Genomic DNA, 27,964 nt, shown 5'->3' with positions numbered 1-27,964 from the left:
ATTTGCCACACGGCCAAGACTGCCTCTCCAGGGGCCAGTGAGATGAGACCCCAAGGGACACACTTCAGAAGTAATCTACAGCAAGTTCTGAAGTCCCCCCTGCTGCCCAGGCAGAGTCCTGAACTTGGCGTATGTAATCAGCCAGGCTGAAGGACAGCAAGGAGATCTGCCACAGCAACTGCTCCAAGCCCACGCTCCAGCGGCTGCACCAACTCCACAGGGAAGAGGGGCCTGGCCTCTGCAGCCACTCCCTCCCTCCCCCATCTCTCTTGGTGCTGGGCACTCCATCAAGACTGTGCTCCAAACAGCAGGCTACACAGGCCATGGCCAGGGCCGACTGGCAGCACCCCACACCCCCGTCAGGAAGTACACCCAAGTATACCAGTGCTATCTGTTGCTCCAAAGAGCAGAAGCTAGAAATGATCTTGGAGACCACTGGGCCAACCCCTCACTCCCCTTTCCCATTTTACAAATGATGTCGAGAGGGAACATGGTGTCCCAAATGACCTGTGGGGACAAAGGCAGAGCTGGGCCCAGGACCCAGGATGCAACCTTTCTATCCTGGGGTGCCCGGGACTGCAGTAACAGTAACTTGCTCCAGAAGTGTCCCCTGTGGCCTCGAGGCCGGCCCTCTTCACAGAGCACAGGACGGGCAGTCTGTCCACCAAGTGTTTCCCAGCTGCTTGTTCACCTCCCTAGTCAGCCTCGGTGGGATGCAGACCTGCCCTCACCAGATGTGTTGTTTGCTTGTTTCTGAATTCTGGAGGCGAAACACCTGGTACCTGCCCTTTCTGGCTTATTTATAGTGGTTTTGCCCTTGTTTTGAAATACCAAAGAATCTGCCAGTGAAGAGGTGGCAGGTGTCCTGGCAGCCTGTGGGCCAGGTCCTGCCCAGGACTCTGCTCCCAGGCGCTCCCTGTGGGCTATTTGGTACCAGTGGCCAGCCCGTGTTGCCTGCCTAGAGCCCACAGAGCCCAGGATGGGCTCACAGGTCAAGCGCCTTGCTGCCCTCAGCCGCACCGGGCCACGTGCCCCGGCATCTGGGACAGTGGCTGGACTCCTGGTACAGGTTGTGAAGAGGAGAGGGCCCGGGTGGTGGTCTTCCGAGGCCTGCTCCTCCTGCATGCCACACTCCACCTGCCCTTGTGTACTTGGATGCCTCTGGTTCATCGCTGGGACCCAGGAGCACCTGCACACGGTCTCCCACAGCCACCATCCTCAGCCCTGCAAGCGCACACCAGCTGCTTCCTTCCCGGTGTCTGGTGACCTGTTCCAGGCTCTGGCACAGATGGCGTGGGGCTCCTTCCGAGGCCAGCATCCCTGGCTCCATCCAGCCCAGTCCGCCCTGAGGCCCTCATCTCTCTTCTGCAGCTAAAATATTCCCCTCTTCAATGCTCTGCAGCTGCAGCCTCTGACTCGCAAGGGCTCTGCTGCCTCGACGGCCCCCAGGGCCAGCCCCTGGAGTAGTCCGTGCTGGGAACAAAAGGCCCGGCAAAGCCTCCTCCCCAAATAAGTTGATTTTGGCCTCAGCCTCAATGGCTCTGGCCAAGCTGGCTGCGTAGCTGTCCAAGGACTTGTGTACTTCAGCTTTCACATGGAGAATGGAGTTCTTGGCAGCTTCTGGGGAGAAGGCAGAGAGGAGGTTAGCAGAGGAGCCAGGACCAATGACTACCCTGCAGAGACTGTGGCTGCTGCCCTGCCCTGGGCAGGGGAGGCATCCTGGGGTGGCTCGTGGGCCTGAAGCCAGATTCCCTGGCTTAGATCCTGGACTCCCCAACTTACTGCCCAGAAACTCTTAGAAGTTACTGAGTCTAGCTTTGGTTCCTCATCTGTAAAGAGTAGTACTCTTTGTAGGGTCTCTGGGGTAACTGAGTGAATTCCTTTTAAGATGCTGAGCCATCTTTGAAGAGTTTTCTGCTCTTCCAAATCTCTGGATCAGAATACCATAGGTGGCTGTGACCACCAGAGACCCAAATGCCAGCTCTCCTCTCACACTGCTCAGAGCTTCCTTAAGTCATGGGGACCCGAGGGCGAGGAGAGATATTCAGGCACTCCACCCAGGACTAGGACCACTGGCGAATGAAATCAACAGGACAGGGAGGGAGGTGGCTCTTCGATTTCACACCCCTTGCCTTATTATCACAGATGCACTGCCTATTTTCTCTGGTTATTTTGGGGAACAGTTTGTCCTCACATTTCCTAAAGAGCAAGCAACCTACACATCCCCCTCTTTTTATTAGGACTAGGGATCAAACTCAGTGGGCCCACCACTGAGCTACATCCATTTAATTTTCATTTTGAGACAAGGTCTCACATGAGTTCTCATTAAATTGCTGAGCTGGCCTCAAGCTTTCCATTCTCCTGCCTCAGCCTCCTCAGTTGCTGGGATCCAGGAGTGGGTCGTGGTACCAGCATGCATCCTGCTCTCTGGGAGGAAGAGACAAGAGGCACGGGTCGCCCTCCCTGCCCGTCATGGTGTCCCCCGCCAGCACCTCGCTCTCTCAGACCTGCAGAGGTGCTTCCAGAGGCGCTCTCCCAGGCCTCAGCTATGAAGGGGCAGGCACGGCCCTGGGTGGGCAGGGGCGGAATGGGGTCCACTGATCATTTCTGTGAAAATAATCACTCTAAAGCCCAAGAGCCGCTCTCGAACCCGCCTTGTCAGGGGAGTGGGTGGTTAGGAACCCTCCTCTCTGTCCTGCATGGTCACCTCTGGCTCACTCTGAAGTCAGAGTGGGAATTAATCATGTAGAGAGAAAGTAGAAGGCAATCATGTACGACAGCTCTGCTGGGCCCACCTTCCTGGAGCCTCAACCTTCAGGCCCAGCTCTCCACCACAGCCAGCCGGCCTGGGGGCTGTCCTCGCGGCTCAGGCAGGGATGCTGAAATGTGTGGCCAGCCGGGTGGCTCCTTTGTCGTTCTTGTACTCAGCACATCTGTAGGGAAGCTCATGCCAAGTTCCAGAGCCACAGGGGTACAGGTGGAGGAAAGTGGAGGGATGGGGTACGGCAGGCACTTCCTGCAGGACCCCAGCATCGAGGGCAACGATCAGGTGGCACTTTGGCTTCTACGCTTGGGGCCAACTGGAAGCAGCCATCCTAGCGGGCTAGGTCACAGGGGCAACAGCACACACCCACAGGGAAAGAGGGACCCTGTTCACCCAGCCGCCATCCCGTGGGCAAGGGAAGCCAGGATCTGGGCTGCTTGCCTGGAGTGGGACGGCGGCTCTCCCAGTCCTAGAGGCTGCTTGCTGAGCTGGGGGCCTGCAGACTCCAGTGAGTCCAGCGGGGCTGGGAGTCATGGGTGGGACACAGGTGAGGGGCCCTGGCATGTGGGGGCTCCCTCCCGTCACCCACCTTTGATCTGCTCCACCTCGTCCTCGAACGTCACCGAGCTCCTCCTCTTGGGCGGGCAGGTGCAGTGGGCAGGCGGGGCGTCCTCCGAGGCGCAGTCCTCCAGCAGCATCACATCCGTTCCTGCGATGAAGGGAGCCCCGCACTGGAGCAGCACGCCAGGGCCCCTCCCCTTGCTCCTCCCGCTCCCAAACCTGCCCTGCAGCACCCCCGCTGCCCAGTGTCACTCCATCCTGGACCTGCACAGCCCGCGGGCGCTTCCTTCCCACAGAAGCTGTGGCATCTCCTCCCGGGCAGTCACCACCACCACACACGGGCCCACATCTGCCAGCTGGGAGGCGCGGCAGGCAAGGTGGGTGGGCAGGGCCTTCTGAGTGACCTGCTTCCCTGTGAACGTCTGTCACCAGAGTTGAGACATGTGCTACCTAAACACGGAGACCCGCAAGCGTAAAGTTGGTTGGGAATCGAAATTCTTCTGAGAAGAAGGATGTTTTTGGAGCTGCGAGTGGAACACTGCTGCCCAGGCCGCTGCTCCGGGCGTGGCACTGCCCCTTTGCGCCCCATCGGGATGGGTGCCAGGCGTGGCCAGGCCTGGCCTCTTCAATGGCCCCTTGGAGACACTGGCAGCCCGTGTGAGGAGGTGCTCACCAGGCCCAGAGTTCCAGTGCAGGCTGGCGGCACGCACCCAGGGTGGGCAGGGAAGTGGGTGCAGGAGCTCCTCCCTGGCGGGAGCTCAGTGAAACATGGCCCCGGGTCTGGGAGGTGCTGCTCCTTTGGGGAGCACAGGCTTCTCCCAGGCCGCGGGCATGGCAGACCACGGACGACGAGGCTGCAGAGCTCGCTGGGGGGGCTGCCTCCAGGCCAGGGACAGACGCCCTTGATACAGGGGATGCTGCCCCCATTTGCTAAGTGGGGGACCTTGGGTTCACGAGATCCAGCAGCTGCCTAAGAGAGCACAGCTTGCACTGGCCAGCGGGAGATCAGGGACGGGCAGGCAACTCCAGGCCCTCGGCCAGTGGTTATTAGAAATCAGGTAACAAATTACCTTTTGAATCAACTTCTCAGACACTTTGGGCCCAGATGACACCTCTCTGCAGGAGAGTGGGACCAGAGCTGCCTCCTCACAGAGGAGCAGCCGGGGACCAGAAGCAGAATGCTGTGCTTACCTGAGTCCCGGGAGCAGCTGAAACCAGTGTCTCCTGTGCTGCTGCTGTGCCCCAGGGGCTGTCCACCCGCCATGAGTGCCGTGAGGTGTGGGGACAGGCCCAGGTCTGAAAAGCAACATGGGCGAGTGACAGCAGCAGCTCCCGCACATAGTGACCGGTGGCCAACCCACATGGCTCTGCCCAGCCTCACTGGCAAAACTTGCTCTCCACCCGAGAGGACGCAGCTGCTCCCCGTCCCGTGCTGCCCCTGTCCCACCCCACCATGGCAGGCCTCAGAGGTCTCAGGGGAGACCGACAGTGAGGCAGGTGGGCACCTGAGGTGAGCGGTCAGCCTGCAGGACCCTGCAGGCTACAGACCCCTGTTCCCCTCCTGAAATCCTGCTTGAATACAAAAGGGGATTTTTAGAGGCTTAAAGCCCAGAGGGGGAGAGGATGTTGAGAAGCTGGGGACATGCGGATAAGGATAAGGACACTGACCCAGGGACGGGAACTGAGGCTGGCAGGGCAGGACTAGGCAGAGGCGCCTAGTCCCTTGGCTGGGCTTGGGCACCTGAGGCTGGGCTGGCTTCCCCCAAGTCGCTCAGTCCTCACCCTCACTTTCAGTGCCCAAACGCCAGAGTGGGCAGGAGGTGGTGGACCATGAACCAGGGGCCTCAGATGCCTTGGAGACATCTGGGGGCAGGGATGACACAGGACACCAAGCAGCCTGGAAAGCAGGGGAAGAGTCTGCTCCACCGCCTGCACCCTAGAAGAACTAGGGTGAAGCTAAAGAACTGTGCCCTGGGAGGTGGCCTGCTGGGCCGCCCTGCACTCACGCTACCTGAAGGGCCAGGTGAGGACCACGGATCTGAGGAAAGGCACCAGCACAGAAGACACAGGTGGTTTGGGGAATGGACCTGAGGAGGCAGTTCAAGGAGCTTAAGGAAAAGACCAGGTCTGGGACCCCCACACGGTGAGAAAACAAAGGATCCATAGGAAAGAGCTGGAGTTATCAGAAAGGAACATGGACAGAAAAGCTCTAAGAAAGTAAAATGGAAGACAAAGGTCAGACTCCTGAGATCCCCCAGGAAGCCCTCTTGTCCAGCAGATGAGTCAGTGCTGGTTTGCATGTGTCCCCAAAGCCCATGGTGGAGACTTCACCCCGGGCAGCAGTGCTGGGAGGCGGGCCTGAGGAACGGATTAGCCTCGCACTGCACAAGCGGGCAAGCTACCTCAGGATGGGCTACCTCAGGTGGAAAAGTGAGTGTGGCCACGTGCTCTCGGCTCCTGCCCTTCCACATGACACAGCACGGTAGGACACAGCACAGAGGGCCTTCCCAGATGAGGACACCATGCCCCTGGGTCTCCCAGACTGCAGAATCATCTTTGTCCATTATAAATTACCTGATCTCAGGTATTTTGTTACTGCAGCAGAAAACGGACTAAGACAACAATCTACCATAAAAGACACTCCTGTATTCTACCATGCACTCCTCTCTAATTTCGTCCTAGTGCTTCTGAGGGTTCAAGGTCATAAAATGTACTCTTTCCTTTCTTCCCTGGAGCCGGGGAGAAAATGGTGATGGCCAAGGAATGGCAGGCAGTTCTAGCAAGCTTCCCTCAGGACTTCCTTTTTGTTGTCTTTGGGAGCCCCACAAGAAGTTGTCCCTTTGCTTTCCCCTTCTCTGGGCACTGGTTACAGGGCTGGGGCCAGAGGACATCCCGAGCACCTCCCCTGCGCCTGGCCACTCCTCCAGGGTCTTGGTGCAGAACATGGCTGTGTTCAGTGGGAGGCCTGGCGTGCAGAGCGGCCTGCAGGGCCCCTGCCAGCTGGGATGGTGGAAGCCACAGTGGGTTTTGGACACCATCTCTGAGGCCATGGCAAACACCAGGAACACGCCTTGGTGTCCAGAAGTGGGAGGAATCATCTGTGCCAGACCATTGTGGTTGGGTTGAAAGATCTGGAATCAGGGCAGCCAGGTGGTACTCCGGTCTGTTTATAAAGTTCAGTTACCCTGCAACTTTTTACATGAAACAACGCCACATCTTCTGGGCCCAATCCAACCCCTTAAAAAAAAAGCACACTGGGACAGGCCTTGGGGTTTGTGACTCCCCAGGAGCACGTGGTGAGTACAAGCTACTGATCCTTCTAGAAGCTGATACAACGGCAGGATTCCAGGGTGAAGCAGGAACCGAAAGACCTGGAGGTGCCACCGGAAAGCTACTCAGAAAAGCAGGGAGGCGAGTCAAAGGCTCCAGGTCGCCCTCCTCTCCCTCCAGCCCAGGCTCCTCGAGGACCTGGTGTGGGGCATCTCCCTCTGTGTGAATGAGGCAGCCAATGGGAGCTTTGCAGCCACAAGGCCTGGAGCACAGCCCCTGGTGCCAGCACTCTGTCCAGGTGTAACGGGTCGTGGGAAATCCCAGCTTAGACACAGACGGATAAGCACACCACGGCTATGCCCAATCTACAGGCAGCCTGGGCCCCCGGCAGAGGAGGAGCCCCAACAGCTCCTCGCTGGAGCGTGGCAGGGAGCGCGCTCTGGGTTCAGCACTAGAAGGGGGTTGGGAGCGGTTTGAAGTGACATGCGATGCCTGTGCGAAGCGTAAGAAAATGAGTTAACTTGCCAACCGGCTCCTAGTCAGCAAGACGCATGCGACACCAGGTCACACTCTCAGGACTGGGGTCTGGCTGGAGCAGGTCTGGTGCAAGGGAAGAGCCCCCTCGTCCCTCTGCCTGCCAGTGGCCATCTGCCAGCTTCAGATTTGTGGCTTAGCAGCCTAAGGTCACAGGCCAGCGTGGAGCACATCTTTCACCACCAGAAGCCAAGGTCCACCCAGGCTGACCCACCCACTGTGAGGCAGACAGCCTCTGGGAGGGAGGCCCAGACACCCCGACTCCAAGGTGAGGCCTCTTGGAACATGCTGCTGACCCCACAAGCAGAAGGTCTGGTGACCTGGCAGCAGGTGGCACTCCAGGGAAAGCTTCTGCTTGAGGCAAACAGAAATGAGAGATTCAGAAGCCACTGATGGCTGAGACCTGCCATGCCTGAGGGGCCGCGGTCTCGTGGGGCATCCCAGTGGGCGGGAGCTCCGGGCCTGCAGAATGTGCTTCTGCCTTTGCGCTGCTTGAAGGGACCTGTCCCCCCACTGGAGAAAGCTTTCCAGGCACCCTGCAAAGGAAGACCTGCAAAACAAAGACGGAGCCCCAGGCCTTTCTTGCTGACTCTGGAATGAATCTCCCCATCCTTTCCTACAGGAATGAGGGGCCCAGAGGCAGGTTCACTGCAGAAGTTCAGGGATGGCTGCGGGCCGAAGCCTGCCCCGGACAGGACCAGGGTCCTGCATGGCCAGCGCAGGGGTGAGGCCAGGACAGGCTGCACCCTGCCTCGTTCCCCAACTCCTCCTGCCATCAGACCCTTCCGGGAGGAACCAAGGGGACTCCCAGGGTCCTGCATCTGAAGAATGCCAGAACCCTCATCCACAAGCTCTTCAACCCAAGCTCCCAGAAGACAGCATTCCCAGGAGGGAGATGCGCCGGCCGCCCCGGCTGCCAACTGGCCACCTGGCTGCTCTCCGCCTGCTCCCTCCGGAGCCTCGGGACCCTTCCAGGACGGTCGCCAGTGTGGCCCCTGGAATCTGGCCAAAGAGCAGAGGCTCCTTTGTGCCGTCTGCCCTTCCTCCTCGTTCTCAGTCTCTACTGCCTCCCTGCTCATTCTCAAGTTTGCTGGAGTAGAAAACCCATTCGTTTTGCCTAGGAGACCAGTGACTGTGTGCAATCAGTGAAAGGAAGTCACGGGTGTCCTCTGGCTCACAAGTTCCGCTGGACAGATGGACGTGAGGGGCAGGGTGGGCGCTCACTGGGGGAAACACTAGGACACAGGGAGGTGTTCTTCTCCCATGACTAAAATAAAAAATCTCGAACTTCCTTCCTCTTTCTAGGAACAACCCTCGAAAAAGGCCACAAAATGCATCTGTGTGCTGGGTGTGGCACTGCCACATGGGAAGCTCCCTGTCACCTCTGCCACTGAGTGTCCGTGGCAATCAGGAGTCATTATTTCTTTCTCCCTCTTGAGGGGAAGTGGTGACCCCTCTATTTCATGAGGGGAAATTAACTAGCTGATTGACGAGGTACCCGACGTCATCTGGCAGGAGGTTAGACCCACAGTCTGAACTGCACCCTTGGGATCCTCCAGGGCCGGGCCAGGTGGGCCTCTCTCAGACATGGTCCTGAACCTCCCCCAGCTGTCCCCTCAGAACGAGAGCCACCAGTGGGTGCTAAGAGCCGCTGGAGGAGAAAGGGTGATTAACAGAACCACCAGAGAAGAGTGCCCCACCCAGGGTCCAGGCGGCGCGGCCAGAGCAGGACAGGCTGGCCGCTTGCCCTGGCCAGGAGGAGCCACCACCCCCACGTTCCTGCCCGTGCACCAGCCTCTCCCTGACTGTGAGGACGCGCTCCGCAGGTGGGAGAGCGCCTGCCCCCCACGCACCCGCCCTGGGTTGATCTGGGCTGCGGAAGCTCTGTACTGTTTTTCCAACCCTCCTGTAAGTCTAAAATTATTTCAAGATTAAAAGGAAAATCGGACCCCTGGCGCTGGTGCTTCCTCTGGGTCTCATGGAGCGTGGTGAGACGATTCCCAGTCAGCTGGCAGAGGGAGGGGCAGCCTCGGTCTCCATGGCAATGTCCAAGTGAAGGGCTGAGGCCGGGCATGAGACCTCCCAGAGTGTCGGGGACCATGTGAAGAGACCCCTGGCCTGGGAGGGGGCTCTGGGTGTGCTCGAGGAGGGACAGCGGATGAGCCGCCAGCTGGGGAGCCAGGAAGGGAGGCGCGGGGAGGGCGGCCTGTGCAGGCTGGAGCCCTGCTCTCCAGAGACAGGGCCCAGCCGGCCCTTGGAAAACAGACTGCTGCGTCGGTGTCCCCAGCCTGACACTTTTGAACCGACGCTGGCGGCCTGGGTGGCAAGGCCTTGAGCTGCTGCCTCCTGAGAAGGTGCGGGCAATCCCAGGGGTGCTGCTGTGCTCCTTCCCCACAGGACATTCGTGCTTTGAGCCCGGAGGCGAGGCCACAGTCCTCAGAACACCCACCCACCACGGCCAGAGCAGCTGAGGAGACCCCGACACCCTGCCCGCTGGGAGGTCCCCGTTACCTGTGATTCTGTTGGAGATGCTGAAGATCCTGGAGGTCCTCTGCCGCTGCACGAACGGCTCGCGGTAGTACCGGTCCCCAAAGCACATGCCCAGGAGCTCCCTGCGGACAGTCTTGTTCCAGAGTCCATAGATCAGCGGGTGGCAGACGGCACTGGTAAAGGACAGCCACGTGGCCCAGGTCTCCAGGGTTGGGGAGACATAGTTCTTCCCCCAGAGGGCCTCGGAGGTGATGACCACCATGTAGGGACCCCAGGTGACCATGAAGGCGCCGATGACCACCAGGATGGTGATGAGGGCCTTGCACTGGTTGGCTGAGTAGACCACGCCCTGGAAGGCATTCCTCCTGCTGCCCGAGGACGAGGTGGAGGTGCTGGAGTTCTTCCTCCCGCCCCTGCGGGCGTCCTCTTCCGCGATGACCACCGTGCCACAGTGCACCTTGCGCGCCTTGACCCTGGCTACGCGGAAGATGAAGCCGTAGCACACCAGCATGACCAGGAAGGGGAACAGGGCACACCAGATCTGCCAGAAGGCCGTGTAGCCGGGCTCCCGGTGCCAGGCGGCCACACACATCCACTTGAACTCGTCAAACTCCACCGACGACCACCCGAACAGGGGAGGCAGGCAGCCGACCAGCGAGTGCAGCCAGATGTAGAGGAGGGCCAGCACCGCGCGGTTCCCCGTGATCTTCATGGGGTACACCATCGGGTACAGGACGGCGTAATAGCTAGAAAGAGGGGCAGAGGCAGGACAGAGCGTTAGGGCCCCGGGCTCACCCCTGGCCCTCCAGCCCTCCCAGAGCTGCAGGCTGGTCATGGCGCTGCAGGACCTTCAGCAAGGGCAGGCGGTTGCTGCTTCCAGGTGGGCACAGCATATCCCACTCAGTCACCCTGAGCCTCTGCAGGGGCCCCGAGGGTCGTGCATCTGCTGCTGCTGCTGGTGATCCATTTAGATCCGTTTGCAGAGGGGTCTTAAAGAACCCGAGGGAGGTCTCGGGACATGGCTCAGTGGACATTCCCTGAAAGCCTCCGTGTGTGTCCTGGACATACAGGTGACACGTGGGGCAGGCAGACATGCAGCAGGTGGGGCCGGGGTGGGAAAGGCCAGGCCGAGACCCTCCCAGCTGTGAGTTGCGGGTCTGTGGCCCTCCTGCCACAGGCAAGGACAGTGAAGAGAAAGGAAATAGCCCCCCGACATGCAGAAGAAACCCATGCCCCCTGACTGTGGTCCCCAACACACGTGAGCTGAGCCTGGCAAGCCACCTTGTTCCACAGCCACGGTCCAGGGGTAGGGCCCCGTGGCACGGCTCCCCAGCGGAGGGGGTAGGAATGGTGCTACTCCAATCAGCAGACCCCAAGCCAGACAGCCGTGCAGGCTTCACTCAAGACCCAGGCTTGAAGGGTGGGGACACTGACCCAGCCTGGGCTGGTGCCGAGGTGGAAGGGCAAGCCGAGCCGCTTCGTAAGGAAGGGCAGACTGTCCAGAGGCCGGCGCAAGACCCAGCCAGCAGGCAGGGGTCAGGGCCCAGACGGCCTGCTAGACCTCGCCCCGGACTGGCCTTTAACCGGGGATGGGAGGGAACTTAGACCTCAGGATTGTAAGTACCCCCGCCCAGACATTCCCTGTGAGGCAACGCTGCTTCCATGAGTGGACAGGGGACAGCAGTGGCCATGCCAATGCTGCCCATAGAGGCAGGATGCTTTAGTGACCAGGTACACCACCAGATTACCCATGAGGCACCTCCGCCAGCATCGCCTTCCTGCATCACCCTTGGGCACCAGAGCTGAAGTGCCACATGCCTCCCGGAGAGGCTGCCTCTGTGTGTGAATGGTACGCCTGGGGCTGCTCTGATCTCAAGCCGTGATTCAGGCCAACACCTGCCTGGGGAGAGGACCCTGCTGTGGCTGCCCGGCAGAGGCGCGTGCCTTGGCAACGGCTCTGCTTCTGCCAGCTGTGCCCCCGGCAGGCTGGCTCAGCCCCTCAGGGCCGAGGTGCCTCCTTCATGAGCAGGAAGCAGAACCTCCATGCCCACCTCCCAGCCAGGCCCACCCCCAAGTGGATGGTGCAGGGCCATGAGAGGCCGAAGGCAGTGAGGCCGAGGACTGCTCTCGCCTGTCCCCCCCCCCTCCCATGACCCTCAGGGACAGTGGACCTCTGAGCCCTGGGGTGACTCAAGCAGATATGCGTCCTCTCCGCTGCCGAGTGCCCAGCTGAGACACCGACCTGCGGGCCGACACCCAGGCAAGTGGAAGGGGGGTCTGCTAGGGTGGGCCGGGGTACCTCCAGGAAGCTCTCCTTCACTTCTCGGGAGACATAGCCCGAGACTTCCCCTCTGCACACAGTGGGGCCTCAGGACACCGGGGTGTCTGCTGGGTGTGGGGGACCGGGCTGCTGCAGGCTAACTGTCCTGGCTCCTGCGACCAAGCCCACTCTGTAGTCATGAAAATAATCACGGTCAACAAGCAGTCCTCTCCACGCTGTCCCAGCTGGCCCCGCACGGCTGCAGTCACCACCATCCAGCCAGGCTCCGAGGGCACTCGCGGTGAGGTCCAGCCACGGGCAGCTCCCACAGAGCAGGACAAGTTTCTTGCCTGGCCCCTGAGGAGCCACACGCCTGGGGCCACTTTGCTTTCAGTTCTGATTTGGAGAGGGGTTCACATGCACTGGAGTGCAAGTATCTACAACTCAGTCAAGGTAAGGGACATTGCCCATCTTCCCTCCAAAAACTGGGTTCCTGTGTTCTGAACCACAGACTGGAAACTCCATTTTAAACTGAAGCTCCTGTAAACTCAAAGAAAAAAGGAAGGAAAGCAAGTCCTGACGCCCCTGGGCCGACACAGGCCCCAGGAGAGGGCTTTCTGCGCTTCCCAAGCTCGGAACTCCCCCCGAGACTCTCAGTCTTTCTCGGACTACGCGCGGTTAGACACAAGCCTGCACGTGGCCCTTCAGACCCAAAAGAGACCTTCAGGATGTCATGAAAAGCTGTGAGGGGCCAAGTGCTCCAGCTGTGTGGCCCACACAGCCACACGGCCACAGCCCCCTGTCCCACCAGCGAGCTCACGCACAGCTGGCAGAGCACGGAGGCCAGCTCCGGGGGCAGCCCTCAACCTCCCTGGACGAGGTTCCAACAGCAGTGACCTTCACCCTGCCGAGGCGGCTGTCCTCATTACCTACTGTTTGAGAACAGGAGTTTCATGGACCACAGTGTCGGGTGGAAGGCCCTGGCACCCCGGCAGCCCTGGCGCATCTCGGCTCAGCTCCAGGTGACCACCCGCCACACACTGGCAGCAAGGGCTTGCTCACAGTGACCCTGCGGTTGGGCTGGCTCCGGCTGCCGCTGCCACTGGTTGGTCTGGGACAATGACATTTAAGTGGTGCCTCCCACTGCAGCCAGCGGCCTCTGCTCTCTGTGGCCCATCTGTCCAACTACCCGGATGGGTTTCTTTCTTTTTCTTACTGCCTTCCTCCCGCCCTTCCTTCCTCAGTGCTGGGATGGCACCCTGGTCCTGGGGGATTCCATTCACTAGGATTCTCAGCTGGGAATGGTTCAGCAGGACAGGATGGCATGTTTGGCAATGTCTAGGAGGTTCTGCAGTCACACCTGGGAGCAGAGGTCAGGAAGCTGTGACGTCCTGCAATGACCAGAGAGCACCTCATATGAAGAAGGACCTGGCTCAAAATCAGCAGGCCCAATCCCCAGTACTGCACAATTGAAAACAACAGCAACAATAATAAAAGTCAACAGCACTGAGATTGAGAGGCCTGGGCTTGCCTGGTTGTGTGATTGGCAGCACTGGCCTGGTGGCTTCGAGGACTGACTGACCGTACAGGTTAGGCATCTCAGGACCAGGGAAGCCACCCAACAGTCTGTGATCCTGGGCAGACCCTGACTCTGCTCATCAGGAAAATGTGGGCCAAAAGGGTCGCCATGGAGAATAGCTGAGCAAACGTCCACGCAGCAGAGCGTCAGCCCTGGAGCCCGTGGTGACGGTGGGCGCAGCCCCTCTCCTCCTCCACGCCCTGCCTCCGCCCAGTTCCCTGGCCTGCCGTCCCCCACTGTGCCCAGCTCCTTCCCTCTGCCTCCTCCCTGGCCTTCTCCTGCTGCTCCCTCTTTCCCACACACAGCACAGGAGAACCTCAGCTTGTCCAGTCGATTTGTGACCGACAGTGACAGACAAATTACATCTGCTGTAAAATGTCCAGGACCCGCATCTCGTGGGAGGCACTGTGCGTGTCAGTCACCAAGACCTGGCCGAAGCCAGTGTGCCCATGCTGTGCTTGCAGGATGCGGCAATCTCCAGAGGTCAGGCAGGCTGACCGGAGTAAGGGGGTCTTCCAGGTGCAGCACCGACTGGTGGCTGGCCAGGCTGGAGGCCGAGGCGCCTGAAGACAGCGCAGTGGGCTGACTGCCGTGTCCAGCGCCACCGGCCTCTGCCGCCCCACCCACCGCACTGCCATCCCCTGCGTTCTCAGAGCCGGACCCGCCCTGTGTGAGTCCACTTCACACACTGTTCCAAGGTCACTTGTTCGCCCATCTGCCTCCCCGACGCGCGTCCCTGGATGCTAGTCCATCTGTGTAGTCCCACATGCTGTTCAGGGTCAGCTCCAGGGCCACCGTCCAGGCTCTCACAGCCCGCCTGCCAGCAGCACAGTTGGTCTGCAGGGTCACTGTGTCTCACGAGCCCAGGCACACGCAGATCTGCCTCTGCCACGGAACTGCCCCCGGTGGGCCAGGCCCGTGAGCTGCTCGTGCCTCATCCTACCCCTCCAGACTGGGTGTCGGGCCCCCAGTAGACATCTGGCAAAAACTCCCAGCGCAGGAGACTAGGCCCTGCCAAGGCGACCTGGCGTCCAGGCTGTGCTACGGTGGCCAGATGGGAGGACTGGGCGCTGGCCAGGAGAAGCCGTATCTCACCTGAGCTGACCCAGAGCCACGGAGCACCAGAGCCACGGAGCTCACCTTCACTGAGCGGCCACCGCCAGCCGGCTCTGCCAGAGGACCCGAGGCCCGTCCCACCGCTGCCCCTGAGCTGCTGGGCCCGGGAGCGATGTTCAAAACTTAGTGATATTTTAAAAACAGAAAGTAAAACCGTGAGACCGTATTCCTCCCACTGCCGATGGGCCTCCGCCGTCTCCTTGCAACGCCACATGGCAACGGCCGCTGAGAGCATGTAGGCAGCTTTCTGGAGGGCCACTGACCTTCCTGCACCGAGTCTGGAAAGCACAGTCTATATTCCTGACAATGTGGCCATCCAAGGGACACACCCCTCAGAAGGGCAAGCCATGACACCTCGGAGCCAGTCACAGGATCTCAAAGTCACAGCCAAGCATGGGATGGAGCGTCACACCCCAGGGAGCATCCCAGCCCCCAAGGAAGCTGCAGACCACAGCAGGTGACAAGCAGGCCACCAAACCGTGTGCGAAGCCTATTCAACATTCACCAGGTACATCCAAAACCAGCTGGGGCGAATACACAGGAAACAGAGGGTGACGGCTCCCGGCGGTTAGATGGTGGGTGTTCTTTCATTCTTCACATTTTCTGAATTAGTTTTATCACTGGGAAAAGCCGACACAGTCCTCTGGATGGAAGTCCTCTCCATCCTGCACCCTCTGCACACAGTGGGCCCACAGGATGCCAGCCCGGGCCCAGGGGAGTCCTGTGCTCCAGACGGGCTGTCCCACCGCCTCGCACCACTCAACACCCGAGGGTGCAGAGCGAGCCCGGGCACTTGGCACCCATGACACTTGGCCTGGCCTACCACTGACCAAATTGCACAGCCCTTGAGCTGCCCTCAGCCTCCATGAAGGCCCAGCCTCACCTGCCGGGAGTGCAGGGACCACCGGAAAATCCTAAGGAGCAGCCGGAGACTCATGCCATGGCCGGGGACCTGCACGGCACCTCTGCCAGCACCCGCAGGCCCAGCAGAGCCCAGCGCAGAGCAGCTGGGCCTGAAGGCCACTGTCTACATGGCCTCCGTCCCTTGCTGCCCCTCCTGTCCTGCACTGTGAAGGAGTGGGGGGCCTCCGCCTGGGCTCCTGGGCCAAGACGAAGTGAGACCCAGCAGGCCTGTGTGGGGAGGAAAGAGCAGCGAGCCAGGAGTCCCAGAGCCCGCCCTGCTGACACCTCCCTCCCTCAGTCTGTCATCACGTGGAAAAAGAGAGTCAGAGGCTGCTAGGCCCGGCTTAGCTTTTTTTTTTTTTTTGAAGCAATGGAACCTTTAGAGAAAAACTGCAGTCATGCATCACTTAAAAACAGGGCCACATCCTGAGGACCAGTCCCAGCAATCTCATCGCTGTGCAGACATCACAGAATACACTGCACAAACCGGACGGTCCCCTGCTGCAGGCCTGGACGATGTGGTGCACACAGCACATACGTGGCTGTCGTCAATCCAAACGATGATGATCTAGGAAACCCAGGCAAGTGGACCGGAGGGTCTCTGGGTCAGGAGCTCAAAGAGGGGCAGAGCTCGGCTTGCTCGCCCTCCGCCCGGGGACCCGGGAGTCTGACACAGGACCAGAGACCCGCCCCTCCGTAAGCCGGGACTCGAGCTTACCGGTCGATGGCAATGACTCCCAGGGTGAGCATGCTGGCCGAGCTGATGAGCAGGTAGAGCAGGGCGGAGAAGTTGCACCAGACCACGCCGAAGATCCATCGCCTGCGCACGGCGCTCGTCACCACGAAGGGCAGCACCAAGACAGACAGCAGGAAGTTGGACAGGGTGAGGCTGAAGACGAACTTGTTGCTGAGGGTGAGGAGGTAGGACTTCTTGTACAAGGTGACCACGACCACCAGGTTGCCCAGGCAGACAAACACGGAGATGACGACGATGGCCACGAACTCAGGGACGCCACTGCCCCCCGCCCCACCCTCCTCCACCGTGAGGTTGCTCAGCTCCTTCCTGTGGCCGAGGGAGGAGTTGAAGCTCATGGTCAGTGCACCTCAGCCTGCGGTGGACAGCGCATGCTGGACAACTGCAGAAACAAGACAGGACAGGGACGGGAAGGCCTCATCAGACCACATCTTCTGCAGCTTGCACGAGGCAGCCGTCACCCAGCCAGCCTCCCCAGCCAGCCTCCCCGAGCACTGTCTGTCCCCTGTGTGCAGCTCATTCCGGGATTTGAATGACTTCTCCTCTAGCCCAAAATTTGGGTCTGCAGTGTCCCAAAGGCCCACATGCTAAAGGCTTGGCCTCCACTTGGTGCTACTGGGAAAAGAGCAGTCTTCAGGAGGCGGGGCCCAATGGGAGGTTCCAGGTCATTGGGATGTACCCTGGAAGGGGACTGTGGGACCCCAGTCTCTTTATCTTTCACTTCCCCGACTGCCATGAGGTGAGCATCTCTGCTCCACCATGGTATGCCTTGACACAGGTCCAAAAGTAGTGGGCACAGTGACCATGGACCGGAACCTCCAAAACTGAGAGCCAAGATAAACTTTGATAAACTTCCCCGCTCTTTTCTTTTCTTTGGTACTGGGTGTCTAACCCAGGGGTGCTTTACTGAGCTATATCCCCAGCCCTTTTATTTTTTATTTTGAGACAGGGTCTCACTATCCTCCTGTTGCAGCCTCCCAAATTGCTGGGAGCTTGACACGACAAAGGGCAGCACACATGGACAGCAGGAAGTTGGACAGGGCATGTGCCAGTGTGCCCGGCTCTCTTTTCTGCAGTGCTGGGGATCATACCCAGGGCCTCAGTGTGCACTAGGCAAGGGTTTCACCACAGAACTACAGCCCCAGTCCCAGACCACTTTTCCTTATAAGTTGATTATCTCAAGTATTTCATTAAAGTAATAGAAAGAAGACGAACACAGCTGCCCTATCCATTTCCACAGTCAGTGATTCAGAACCTTCAGTGTGCTTAAGTGCCAGTTCAAAGGAAGCGCCTGTTCAGAAAGCCAATTCTTAGGTGCCACCCTGCAGATTCTGGTCCTGGAGATGAGGTACAGCCTGGGAGTCTGCACGTTAGCCCCACCCCCAGCCGATTCCTGCAGACATTAGAGTTTGACAGCAAGGTTACAACAGGAAGGATGCCGAGTTCCCCGAGCAGGGGTTAATCAAGTACAGTCCGTATGGGATGCTGGCTGCTCTCCTCGGCCACGGGGAGGGAGGGCGAGGATCAGCACTAACTGCAGGCAGGTAGGTAGAGGCCCCACCCGAGGTGTCAGCCCACAAACCACGGCAAGGTGCAGTCTCTGCTCTCAGAGACTGGCTCAGGGTCCTGGGGAAAACTCAAGGCTCACGCGTCCTGGGGTGACATCCTACAAACTCAAGCTTCTCCACCACTTTTCACTGACTTTAGTCAGCCAAAAAATCCCCCTTTCCCCACCTGCTCTCCTTCTCCAAGAACAGAAGACATCAGAAAGAAGCAAAGACTGTCTGGGAGCCAGACGACAGAACCCAGGCTCAAACCGCCTCCACACAGCCACAGGACAGCCCCCTTCCTGGTGGCCTGTGGCCCTGTCCCACATCCACAGCCACAGGAGCCCACAGGGGAAGAAGCCAGGCCGCCCCTGCAGGGGTCACAGGCCTGCTGGAACCTCCCCTTGCAGTCAGCCCACCTGCTGCGGCCATAGCCCGACTAGGCTGCTCCAGGCTGACCACACAGTGGCCTCCCTGCTCAGATGGGCCACCCAGTTCCCAGGGGACCCTCCTACCTCACCACTCAGCCCACTGGTGCCTGCTTACAGAGATCCTGGCCCTCCTGATGTGAGGTCCTGATCTGAAACAGATGACGAGTCCTTTACCTGTGATGTAAGTTGCAAATATTTTTTGTGGCCTGGTCAGTGTAGGTCCAAAGGGGCCATTTTCTCCATGATTAGGATGATCTCCTTCCAAATGTCACCCTAAGAAAGTGTTTCTTATAGCTACGGTACCACCCTGTTGGGTTTATGTAAGTGTGTGGTCTACTAAAACCCAAAATTAATGTATGCATGAATTTCTGTGAAGGCAGATGTCCCCCATCTTGAACATATGGAATTAATGTTTTTAAGCCTAAGTACAAAACATTATTTCTACTAAATTTTATTGCCAGGCTGTTAAAATATTCTGAATGTTGATTTCGGTTATACAACTTCTTAGTTACTCCAGCTTTGTGCCATGAATAGACTCCATAAGTGCACTGCCTACCCATGTCTTTGAAAGTTGTTCCTGGTTTTTATCTTTAATTGGCCAGTTTTGAACTTTGTGGGCTCTTAGAAGTAAATTATTAATTGGTGCTCAAAATAAAGCTTTTCACATAAGCATATTACTCCTGAGTTAGCTTGCACAGGTGGTAAGAGGGTGGTTAGAAAAACAGACAACTGAAAAAAATGACAGAAAACATTTGCAACTTACATCACAGATAAAGGACTAATCATTCTAATTTGTAAAGAATTCCTTCAAAAATCACGAGTACAGAAGTATAAAGTATATTCAAGGCACAAAGGAGAGAAACTAAGATGCTGTAGAACTGAAATCAAAATTTAGAAGACAGTGTTCTGCTGATGTAACAAATTCTTGGGTTAACACACTTAACAAGGTTTATTTTGGCTGACAGTCAGGAGTTCCAGTCCATGGTCCCTGGGCCCTGTGGCTCCAGGCCTGAGGCAGCACAGGACGCCTTGGCAAGAGCTCATGTGACCTGTTCATTCACGGTGGCCAGGAAGCCAAGGAGAGACAGGAAGGGGCTGGAGCAGAAAGGCTCCCTTTGAAGGGCACGCCCCCGATGGCCTCACTTCCTCACACCAGGCCCCACCTCCTACAGGGCTCCCACCTCCCAGCGGCACCCCAAGCTGGGCCTTTAGAAGGGCTTCCAAAGCACAGCAGCAGTGAGGACTCTCCCTGCCCCTTGTGGGGCAGCACACACGGGGAAGGAGGGCGTCACCACCTGGGCTGTCTCGGTCCCGCTGGTCTAGTCCCCCTGTGGATCACCCTGCACGTCCTCTAAGCAGAAGTTCCCAGACGGCGGGCGGTGGTTGCTGTGGGAGGCTTTCCCGACCGAGGGGCGAGCACCGTCCAAAGACATGACCCACTTGCCAGCTGCACGCAGATGCTCCCTGGAAGCTTCGTTTCTTACACTGCCCTTGATTCACGGCCTCTCTCCGTAATTAAGCGTCTTCTCCAGTTCAGAAGACCAAAAAGGCAAGAGAGGATCTGCGGGCCTACGAAAGCTTGGTCGCCAACATAGGCCATTCCCGGTCCTGGGCCACCCACCTCCTTGTCACCTATTCCAATAACATCAGCCCAAAGTCCACGTGAAGACCTAAACTCTGAAGAAGACTTTCTAGAACATTCTGCCCTGCTACGTCCCTTACTACCCCTGCTGGCTACACTTTCTCTTTCACGTTTTACTCATTCCTTCAGAGAAGCTTGTCTTCTCACAGTGCAAGTTTTTATTTTGGGTGAGGATGCTTGTTTTCCCTTCCAGATGTCCACAAATGCTTCCTCGGTTACCCTTCTGAATTCCCAACAGCACTTTGTGTGCTGAGAAAATGAAGATTTCCTGTTGCCCCTGCACACTTTCGTGCACTTCAACCTGACCGTCTGTCAGTAGAAGAACGCGGGCTCTGGAATCTTCACCAAAGCCAGACCTGAATTCCACGTGACCTTGTGAGTGTCTCTTAACCTCTCTGAGCCTCAAAAGACGGAATCAGCGCCCTTGCAGGACTGCCAGGAGGCGCCTGAGCTAATGTAGATAAAAGCAGTTAGAGAGCAGCTCTCGGGAGAGAAACCGCAACGTGTTTCAGCAAGTTGCTGAAGGCACGGAAAGAAAACTCAATTATTTTTTTTTTTCCACTTCAAATTTTAATTAAAGCCAAAGAAGCTTCTCTTGGTCACTTAACTGGATGGAACGGGAGGAGATGGCAAATGGAAGCTCCCGGGCCTCCAGCAGGGCTCAGGGCCCCAAGACTGAGGCTGATGGAGAGAAGCGCTTCCTTCCCGAGCTGAGGCAGGTCACAGGCACCATGGGCCAGCTTCCCAAGAAACCTGCACCTGTGCCCGTGGGGCTGGTGTCCCCTGCTGGCTTTGTCCCACAACCCCTTCCCGAGACAGTAAATCTCCTCCTTATTCAGCAGGAAAAGTCAAGTGACATCCGTGAAGATCAGGGTGGCCAGGGAGCGTCCCAACAGAAGATTCCAGATAACCATCCAGCCCATCCCGGGGGCATTAGGAAATGACCGGAAATGCTCTTGCTTGTCACACAGCTCAGGGGCAGGGCTGCTAAACATCCAACAGTGCACAGGCCAGCTGAGGGTCGCTGGCGCGGAGACTGAAAAACCCTGTTCCACAGGAGCGACACTTTACTGTAAACCCTCGGCGAACACATCAAGGAAAACAAAACAGTCCCTTCCATACACAAAGGCACACACAGGCTCCATGGAGGCAGGCGGAGGTGGAGGCTGGCCAAAAGCCGGGCTGAGACCGCCCACACAGGGAGGCTGACCACCCTGCGACTGGCTTTTGCCGGTGGCAGTCGCCCTGTTCATCATCCTCACGCAGCCAAGCACATGGGCCCAAGCCCAGACTCCTGTAAGTTACAGTATCACTTTTAAATGGCTTATTCTGAGTATGTGCTCTGACGGCCATCCTGAGACAGATGCAGGAGGAACACGGGAGTCCCGCCCTCCCTCCTCATTACAGCCACACTGCCACTGGTTTCTGGACCCTCCCACCCTCGTATCTTCCAGTTATCTTTCCCATTCTCAGTCCTCACTGAACGACCCCAAAAATCTGCTCAGCTCCACTCTACAACTGGGGCTCGGCATGGAGCAAGACAAGCCAAAGCTTATGTTTAGTGAGAGAGGACACAGGCAGGAAGTAAACGATAAAAATGCAAAATAACTCCAGGTTAGTAGGTAATATGAAGGAAAATAAAACAGGTGTATTAGTCTGTTTTCTGTTGCTATAATGAAATACCCGAGGTTGGGTACTTTACAAAGAAAAGGGGGTTTTAGCTCACAGTTTTGGAGGCTGGAAATTCCAAACAACAAGGCATTTGGCTTTGATTTGGGGCCCCCTGACTGTGTCACATCATGGTGGAAACACATGTGAGAGGAAGAGATGACATGATGAGACAAGAAGTAGAAGCACTGGGCGGGGTCGGGCTTGCTCTTTTATAACAACTCACTCTCAAGGGAACAGCCTGGGGTCCCACAAGAACTACCTCGATGACTTCCAGGGGCACGCCCTGAGGGTCCTCACCACCTCTGAACATCAACCCACCAGGGACCAAGCTCTTCACAGTGAACCCTCAGGGGACAAACCCCATCCAACCGACAGCACAGGGTAAGGAGAGGGGGCCTGGGTGAGCAGGTTGGGAGTGGACAGTCAGGGGAGGCTCTCAGGAGGGAGCCTCTGAATGGAGACCAGAGAATGTTGCAAGGGACCTTCAGGCTGAGAAAGGGCCCTTGCAAAGGCCCTGAGGCCAGAATGTTCTGCCTTAAAGACAGCAGGAAAGTGGGAGGAGTTAGACACCCTGGCTGGTGGATGGGAAGCCACTTTTCTGCTCTAACTGCACACACTGCTGCTGGGTGAGAAGCACACAGGCCAGCCTGGAGTTGGGGACACACCAGTGCCAGAGGCCCCTGCATAGCCCCGGTCGAGGCGGAGGCTTGGTCAGGTGGGAAGAAGTGACTAAGGCACAGGAACCTCCTCAGAGACGCCCGCGTCCCAGAGCTGAGGGAGGCCTCCAGGTAACTCTTTCCACTGGAGTCATTCCACGGGCGAGACGGAAGCCAAGGAGGGACATGAGCTACCAGAGCGAAGACGCACCTCTGCCCTCACCCGGCCAGGAAGCTCTAGAAGGTGGTCCTGGCCAGGTTCAGAATAAAGACCAAACCCGCGGTCGCCCTTGGCTCTCAGCAGCGGCTGACGCCTGGGCTGCGCTTGCTCTCTGGGTCTCCCCTCGGGCCCCAGCCTGCTCTCCCTCCTGCACTCCTCCGCTTACTGACCTGCCAAGCATCCTGCCACCATTGCTGTCTTCCCTGCTGACCCTCAGAGGACTCTGCCACAGCTCAGCAGCTTCCCCATTTCTGGTATGGCCCCTGCATCTCCTCTGGAGAGGCCCACCCATCCACCACCGCCTTGGTCGACATGGACACGTGACCTCTGCCTCCCATCGGCCTCATCCAACTCCCTCTCACTGGGGCAGAGCTGAGGGGCCTAATGGACCACGTGCCCCTCTTCCAGTGGACTGTGACCTGCCGTTTCCCTTGCCTCCGTAGGGGAGGGCCTGAGCTGCCAGGGGTCACGACACGGAGCATCAGGAAGGCTGACCCAGAGGAGGCAGGAACCTGAGTCTAAGGAAAGCACTTGAACCCTGCACCCACACCACAAGCCAAGGTGCTGGAGCCCTGTGCGACACGGCCAGTAACGTTCCTGTTTGCTTTGTCCATCTGAGTTGAGTCCTTTCTCATGAAATTCCCTCATCTCTCCATAGCTCCCTCGCTCAGCCCATGAAACCCCAATGGCTCCAAACTCTTCATCAACAGCCTGGGCAACACTTCAGTGCCCCAGAGTCAAGTCCACCCACCTGGCACCTGGACGAAACTTAGACAAAGCGGGATCTGGCGTCTCTGCTTCTACCTTCCCGACATGCTATTCTTCACGCTCTTCTCTACCCCAGAAAAGGCATCACCAACCACCGGTCTCTCCAGACACACAATAGGATGTCCTGGACTGCTCTTGCCAGGTGACCCTGGCAGGACTAAGGCCCTGACTGACACTTTCTGTGTGACCTTGGGTGAATTAACGAACCCTGCAGTGTCATGAATTTGCAGCAGACTCGCTAGTGTTGAATGAGAGAAAGGGTATGACCGAATAAACGTTGGTCTGGTCCATCCCCTGTCCCAGATATCCAGGCCGTCACCAAAGTCTAACTCAGAACCTTGTGCCCACCGCCACTGCCCAGCTCAGAGCGCCCTCTTCCTGCACCATCGCTAGGCCTTTCCATCTCATCTCATTATTTCCTCCCCCACTCAATCTGCCCTCCCCACTCCTGCCAGACTGATGGTTCCCAGGCTGACCCGCTGCCACACCCCACACCTGCAGGACGTGTCTGCTGGCCATGCCCTGAGCCCCGCGCCTGCACCCCACCATTCCGGGCCTCCAGCACTCCCTGCTGCTCTCCACCTCCGACCTGCACGTGGCCAGCTGGCCAGCCCCACCCTCGCTTCCGCTCTGCTTGCTGGGGAGACGCATCTTAAGACTTGCTAAAAGCATCCCTGAGAAGTCAGAGAAAACACTGGCTAAAGAGGCCACGGGCAGAGCAAAGCCATCCCCCTGCTCTTGCAGAGAGAGGGAAACTGACAAAAGGGAAAGGGAAGCAGCAGCAGTTCAGGATATTTTTAAATGGAGAAAAGCAAGGGCAGCACAGAGCAAGCGCAAATTAAGGAAGTTTTAATATAGGAAAACTGGAAACAGGAGGCTTCCCCAAACAAGCAGAAAACCCGAAGCCACAAAGAAAAAGGACATAGATTTAACACCATAAAAATTCAATAGTCCTGGGGCTGGGGTTGTGGCTCGGTGGTAGAGCACTTGCCTAGCATGTATGAGGCACTGGGCTTGATCCTCAGCACCGCGCAAAAATGAATGAATAAAATAAAGGTCCATCAACATCTAAAAAAAAAAAAATGCTTTAAAAAATTTCAGTTCAATAGTTCTGCACCATCAAGGGTTGCAACAGGCAAACTGAAGACACAGAAAGCAAGACTTACTAACAGAAGGAAGGCTAAAAGTCAAAATTCAGAAAAAGCCTCACAAATTGATGAAATTACAAACAATTCAACAGAAAAAGAGAAAAATTATTTGAATGAGCAATTAGAGCAAGTAAAAATGACTTAAGATTGTTTTAAAAGAGTAAACTCAGAAGAATCTATCAGTCTTTAAAATGCACATAACTGATACGGAATGGTCTCCAAGACCATGAAGCTTCTAAAAGTCTATTATTGAAAAATGGAAAAAACGAAATAGACTTTTTTTTCCCCTGTAGGTGCATGGATTCCCTCTGAAAGAACAGACAAAAGCTCACAAAATTAATTGTATCCCAAAAGGAAAACAGAGGGCTGGTGACCAGGAATGGTAGGGAGATGTTACCTTTCATAAGCTTTGAAGGTTTACCTTTCAAATATACTATCTCCAAACAAGTTAACTAAAATAAATACACTAATTGATTAAATTTCTTTTTCTGCACAATCTCTAAGGCATTGATAAATAAAGATAATTCTGCTTAAATGTTCATTCTCTTCAACAGACCAATTCAACTTCTAAAAACATTTTCTACCCAGAAAGAGTCCTCAGGTATGCACACAAATAATGATACAAAGACAGATGAAGCAGTAAACAATCTAAGAGCTAAAAATAAATTATAGTGAATCCATACTATGAAATACAATGTAGCCATTAAAAAGAATGAAATATATCTGTTATTGATACTGAAAGACTTCCAAGTCATATTGCTAAATTGAAAAAGCAAACCACAGGGCATTATTATATATGTGCCCCATTTATATATTTTTAAAAGTCTATTCAATATATTCAGGTTGGTCCCACAGTTAGAAATGAAGATAATATTATTTTATTATGTCCTATCTAGCCAGGCATGGTGCTGCACACCTGTAATCCCATTAACTCAGGAGCTAGAAGCAAGAGGATTGCAAGTCCAAAGCCAGCCTGGGAAATTTAGTGAGAACCTGTCTCAAAACAAAATTTAGAGCTGTGGGTGTAGCTCAGTGGTAGAGCATCCCCAGGTTACAAAATAAAATAAAATAAAGAATTGAGCCACGAGGTCAGCCCTTCCTCCACACCGCAGCAGAGCTGATGGCTACCTCTGAGTCGGTGATTTTCTTTTTTGTTCTTAAAGAAGAAGAGCATGAAGACACCATTCCTTCCCTCCAGTCAGGCTTCACTGTAGTTCAGAAAGAAAGTGCTTCCAAAGATGGCACAGAGTTGCAGACTGGCAATCTGTGGGCCACCACCAGCCGCACATAGAGTTCAGTCACCCTGTTACCTTCTTAAGAATGCTCTGAGTCAGTTGACATATTTCAAAATACGGAACTTTTTTGCAGTTTTTCCAAAACTCAGAGCAGGCAACAATGTGCCCAGAGTCTAGGGGCACCCAAGCTGCTTGGGTAGAGGGCCTGTGGAGAGCCTGCCCAGCCTCCTGCCCACCCCCCACTACCTACTGGTGGAGGGGTACACCACAGAACTCTACCTCCTTCAGCGCCCTTAGGTCAGTTCCAGTTCAGCCCATTCTGTGTTCCACAACCCAGATGGGGACGCTGGCCTCTCTGATCCCTGGGTGTCCTGCCTGGCGCAGAGCACTCCCAGAGCGGGAGATGGATTTTGGGTACTTTAAGGCCTTGGATTTAATTTCAAAAGAGGGCAAGGAGAACCTCTGAATTCTAGGTCCACCCTCCCCGCCCCCAGCAATGTGGCACCAGAAGGCTAGTAAAGCATTGCCCAAAGGTCCTGACCTCAAGGACAAGCTGGCAGACTCCTTCTGAGTCTCAGCTTCCTCACCCACTAAAGAGCTAATGGCAAGTCAGAGGTCACAGGGCTGTCCTGTGATTGAATCAAAAAGTTGGAGAAGAAAGTGCTTTTCAGCACCTTCCAGGTATGGAACAAGATGGACGGACTAGCACAGGAAGAGGGGCCCCCTGGAAGAAGTGACGGAGGCCATGGCCAGCGTCCCAGTTGCCGCTGGCTGAAGAGCCCTGTCGGTGCGGCCCGTGGGCCTCCACCTGCTCCCAGTGGCCGCGGTGAAATGCGTTACAGGGGAAACACCTATCTCTCCAGAGCTCCTGTGGAGGCCCAGCTCACTGGGAGAGGAGGCCAGGCTGCATGGGCTGCCGGCTCTACCAGGAAGAGGCGCAGGGATGCGGGTCCTCCAGCAGCCTCCTGCCGCTGAGATTGGCTGGCCCGATCAGTGTCCTCACTGGACAGAGCCCTCCAAACTCGCACCACCTCCCTACCTCGCAGCGGAGAGAATCAAAGGACCGGCTGTTGAAAGCACTTTGCAAAAGGGATGAAAGGTACAATAACAAAAAATACAGCCTTAAAACTGAGCTGTGGAGCGGTGCCAACGCCCGACTGCGTGGTCACTGGTGCGCTGGCCGATCCGAAGCGCAAGCGATCATCCCAGCTCCCCAGCACTGGTTCGCACCCCACACGGCTTAGCCCAAAGGTCGTGCGGGAGTTAAGGGCTCCCCGAACCCCCAAACCAACCGAATCTCGCGCTGGCTGATCTGAGGGGCAGAGGCGTCCACCCCGGCTCCGGGCGACTTCTGGGCGCGCCCCCCGCCCAGGCTCGGGGACACAGCGCCCCCGAGTCCCGAGCCGGGGAAGGGTGCTCACCTGTCCTCGCGGGTCCCACCGAGGGCCGTGGCCGCCTCGCCCCCCACCCGGTCCCGGAGCGTGGAGCCCCTGGGCCCCGGGGGCGCGGCCCTCCTCCGCCGAGTCCCAGGCGCGCACCGACGCTCGCCCTTCGCGGGGGGCTCGCGAGGGGCCCGGGAGGCGCCGGAGAAACGGCGGGCTGCACCCGGCAGAGTGGGGTGCGCTTGGGAAGCGCCTGGCCCGGGAGGGGCGCGCCCCCGGGACCTCCCCACAAAGAGCTCCAGCCCGGCGCCGCCGGGGGACAGCCTCCCGCCGCCGAGGGGGCGCGGAGGAGCCGCGGGGGCAGCGGCGAGCGAGGGGCGCGGGACCCTCGCCTGGCGGCGCGCTCGGCCCGCGGCGTCCCGGCGGCCTGGGGCCCGGCCCGCGCTCACCGAGCAGCCGCCGCGGCCGCCCGGGCCCGCCGCCTGCCGCCTCGCCGCCGCCGCTTCCTGCTCCGGCCGCGCTCCGACTGCAGGTTTCGGGTTTCAGCCCGCCGGCCGCCTCGCTCCGCCCGCCCGCCGCGCCGCGGCCCGGCCCCGCGCAGGCCGGCAACTTTGCGGGCGCCGCCCCGCGCGCCGCTCTTTGTCTCCCGCCCGCCCGCCCGGTCCCGCCAGCCCCGCCGGCCTCTCGGCCCGCCCCGCTCGGCCCGCGCCCGGCGCCGCCGCCCGGACGGCGCTCTGCACTCCCGCGGCGCGCACTCCGTCCTCCGGGCTCTGCCTGCACGCGGGCATCGCCGCCGCTCACCTCCCGGTCATCCCGCCGGCCGGTGCGAGCGTCGCGGGGCACCGACCCGGGGACACAGCGCAGGGGCCAGCCGGCGGGCGGCCGGGCCGGAGGCGGCGGTGCGCGGGGGCTGCCTCCCCACCGAAGGGCCTGCGCAGAGATGCGCGGGGCGCCTTCCCGTGTTCTCCCCTTCCTCACCCGCTTCCCTGCGTTTCCCCTGCATCAGCCTTAAGGGGATGAGAAGCCGAAGCCA

At 57.8% G+C, this 27,964-nt stretch overlaps 1 protein-coding gene across 5 annotated transcripts; it reads right to left on the bottom strand.

The window, feature by feature from the left end:
• Positions 1-558: 558 nt before the first annotated feature.
• On the bottom strand, positions 559-27,964 carry GPR161 (G protein-coupled receptor 161). 5 transcript variants are annotated; one of them, XM_079108099.1, is made up of 6 exons: positions 27,910-27,964; positions 16,196-16,613; positions 9,641-10,365; positions 4,517-4,621; positions 3,354-3,473; positions 559-1,620 (listed from the first exon to the last, which is right to left on the bottom strand). In XM_079108099.1, exons 2-6 carry the CDS (start codon positions 16,567-16,569, stop codon positions 1,355-1,357), a joined length of 1,590 nt encoding a protein of 529 aa, XP_078964225.1. In that variant the 5' UTR covers positions 16,570-16,613; positions 27,910-27,964; the 3' UTR covers positions 559-1,354. The 5 variants fall into 5 exon arrangements, with proteins under 5 accessions (XP_078964225.1, XP_078964224.1, XP_078964226.1 ...); XM_079108098.1 differs by lacking the exon at positions 27,910-27,964 and adding an exon at positions 27,733-27,891; XM_079108100.1 differs by lacking the exon at positions 27,910-27,964 and adding an exon at positions 26,971-27,540 and having other exon boundaries at positions 559-1,617.

This window comes from Sciurus vulgaris (assembly GCF_902686455.1).
Source record: "Sciurus vulgaris genome assembly, chromosome: 12".
Classification (NCBI taxonomy): domain Eukaryota; kingdom Metazoa; phylum Chordata; class Mammalia; order Rodentia; family Sciuridae; genus Sciurus; species Sciurus vulgaris.
This window is presented reverse-complemented; position numbering and strand designations above follow the sequence as displayed.

Coding starts and splice junctions, on each gene's coding strand:
- GPR161 (XM_079108099.1), bottom strand. CDS start 16,569: ATGAGCTTCAACTCCTCCCTCGGCCACAGGAAGGAGCTGAGCAACCTC. Junction 10,366..16,195: donor GGAGTCATTGCCATCGACCG/GTAAGCTCGAGT, acceptor CCCTCTTTCTAG/CTATTACGCCGTCCTGTACC. Junction 4,622..9,640: donor CATCTCCAACAGAATCACAG/GTAACGGGGACC, acceptor GTTGCTTTTCAG/ACCTGGGCCTGTCCCCACAC.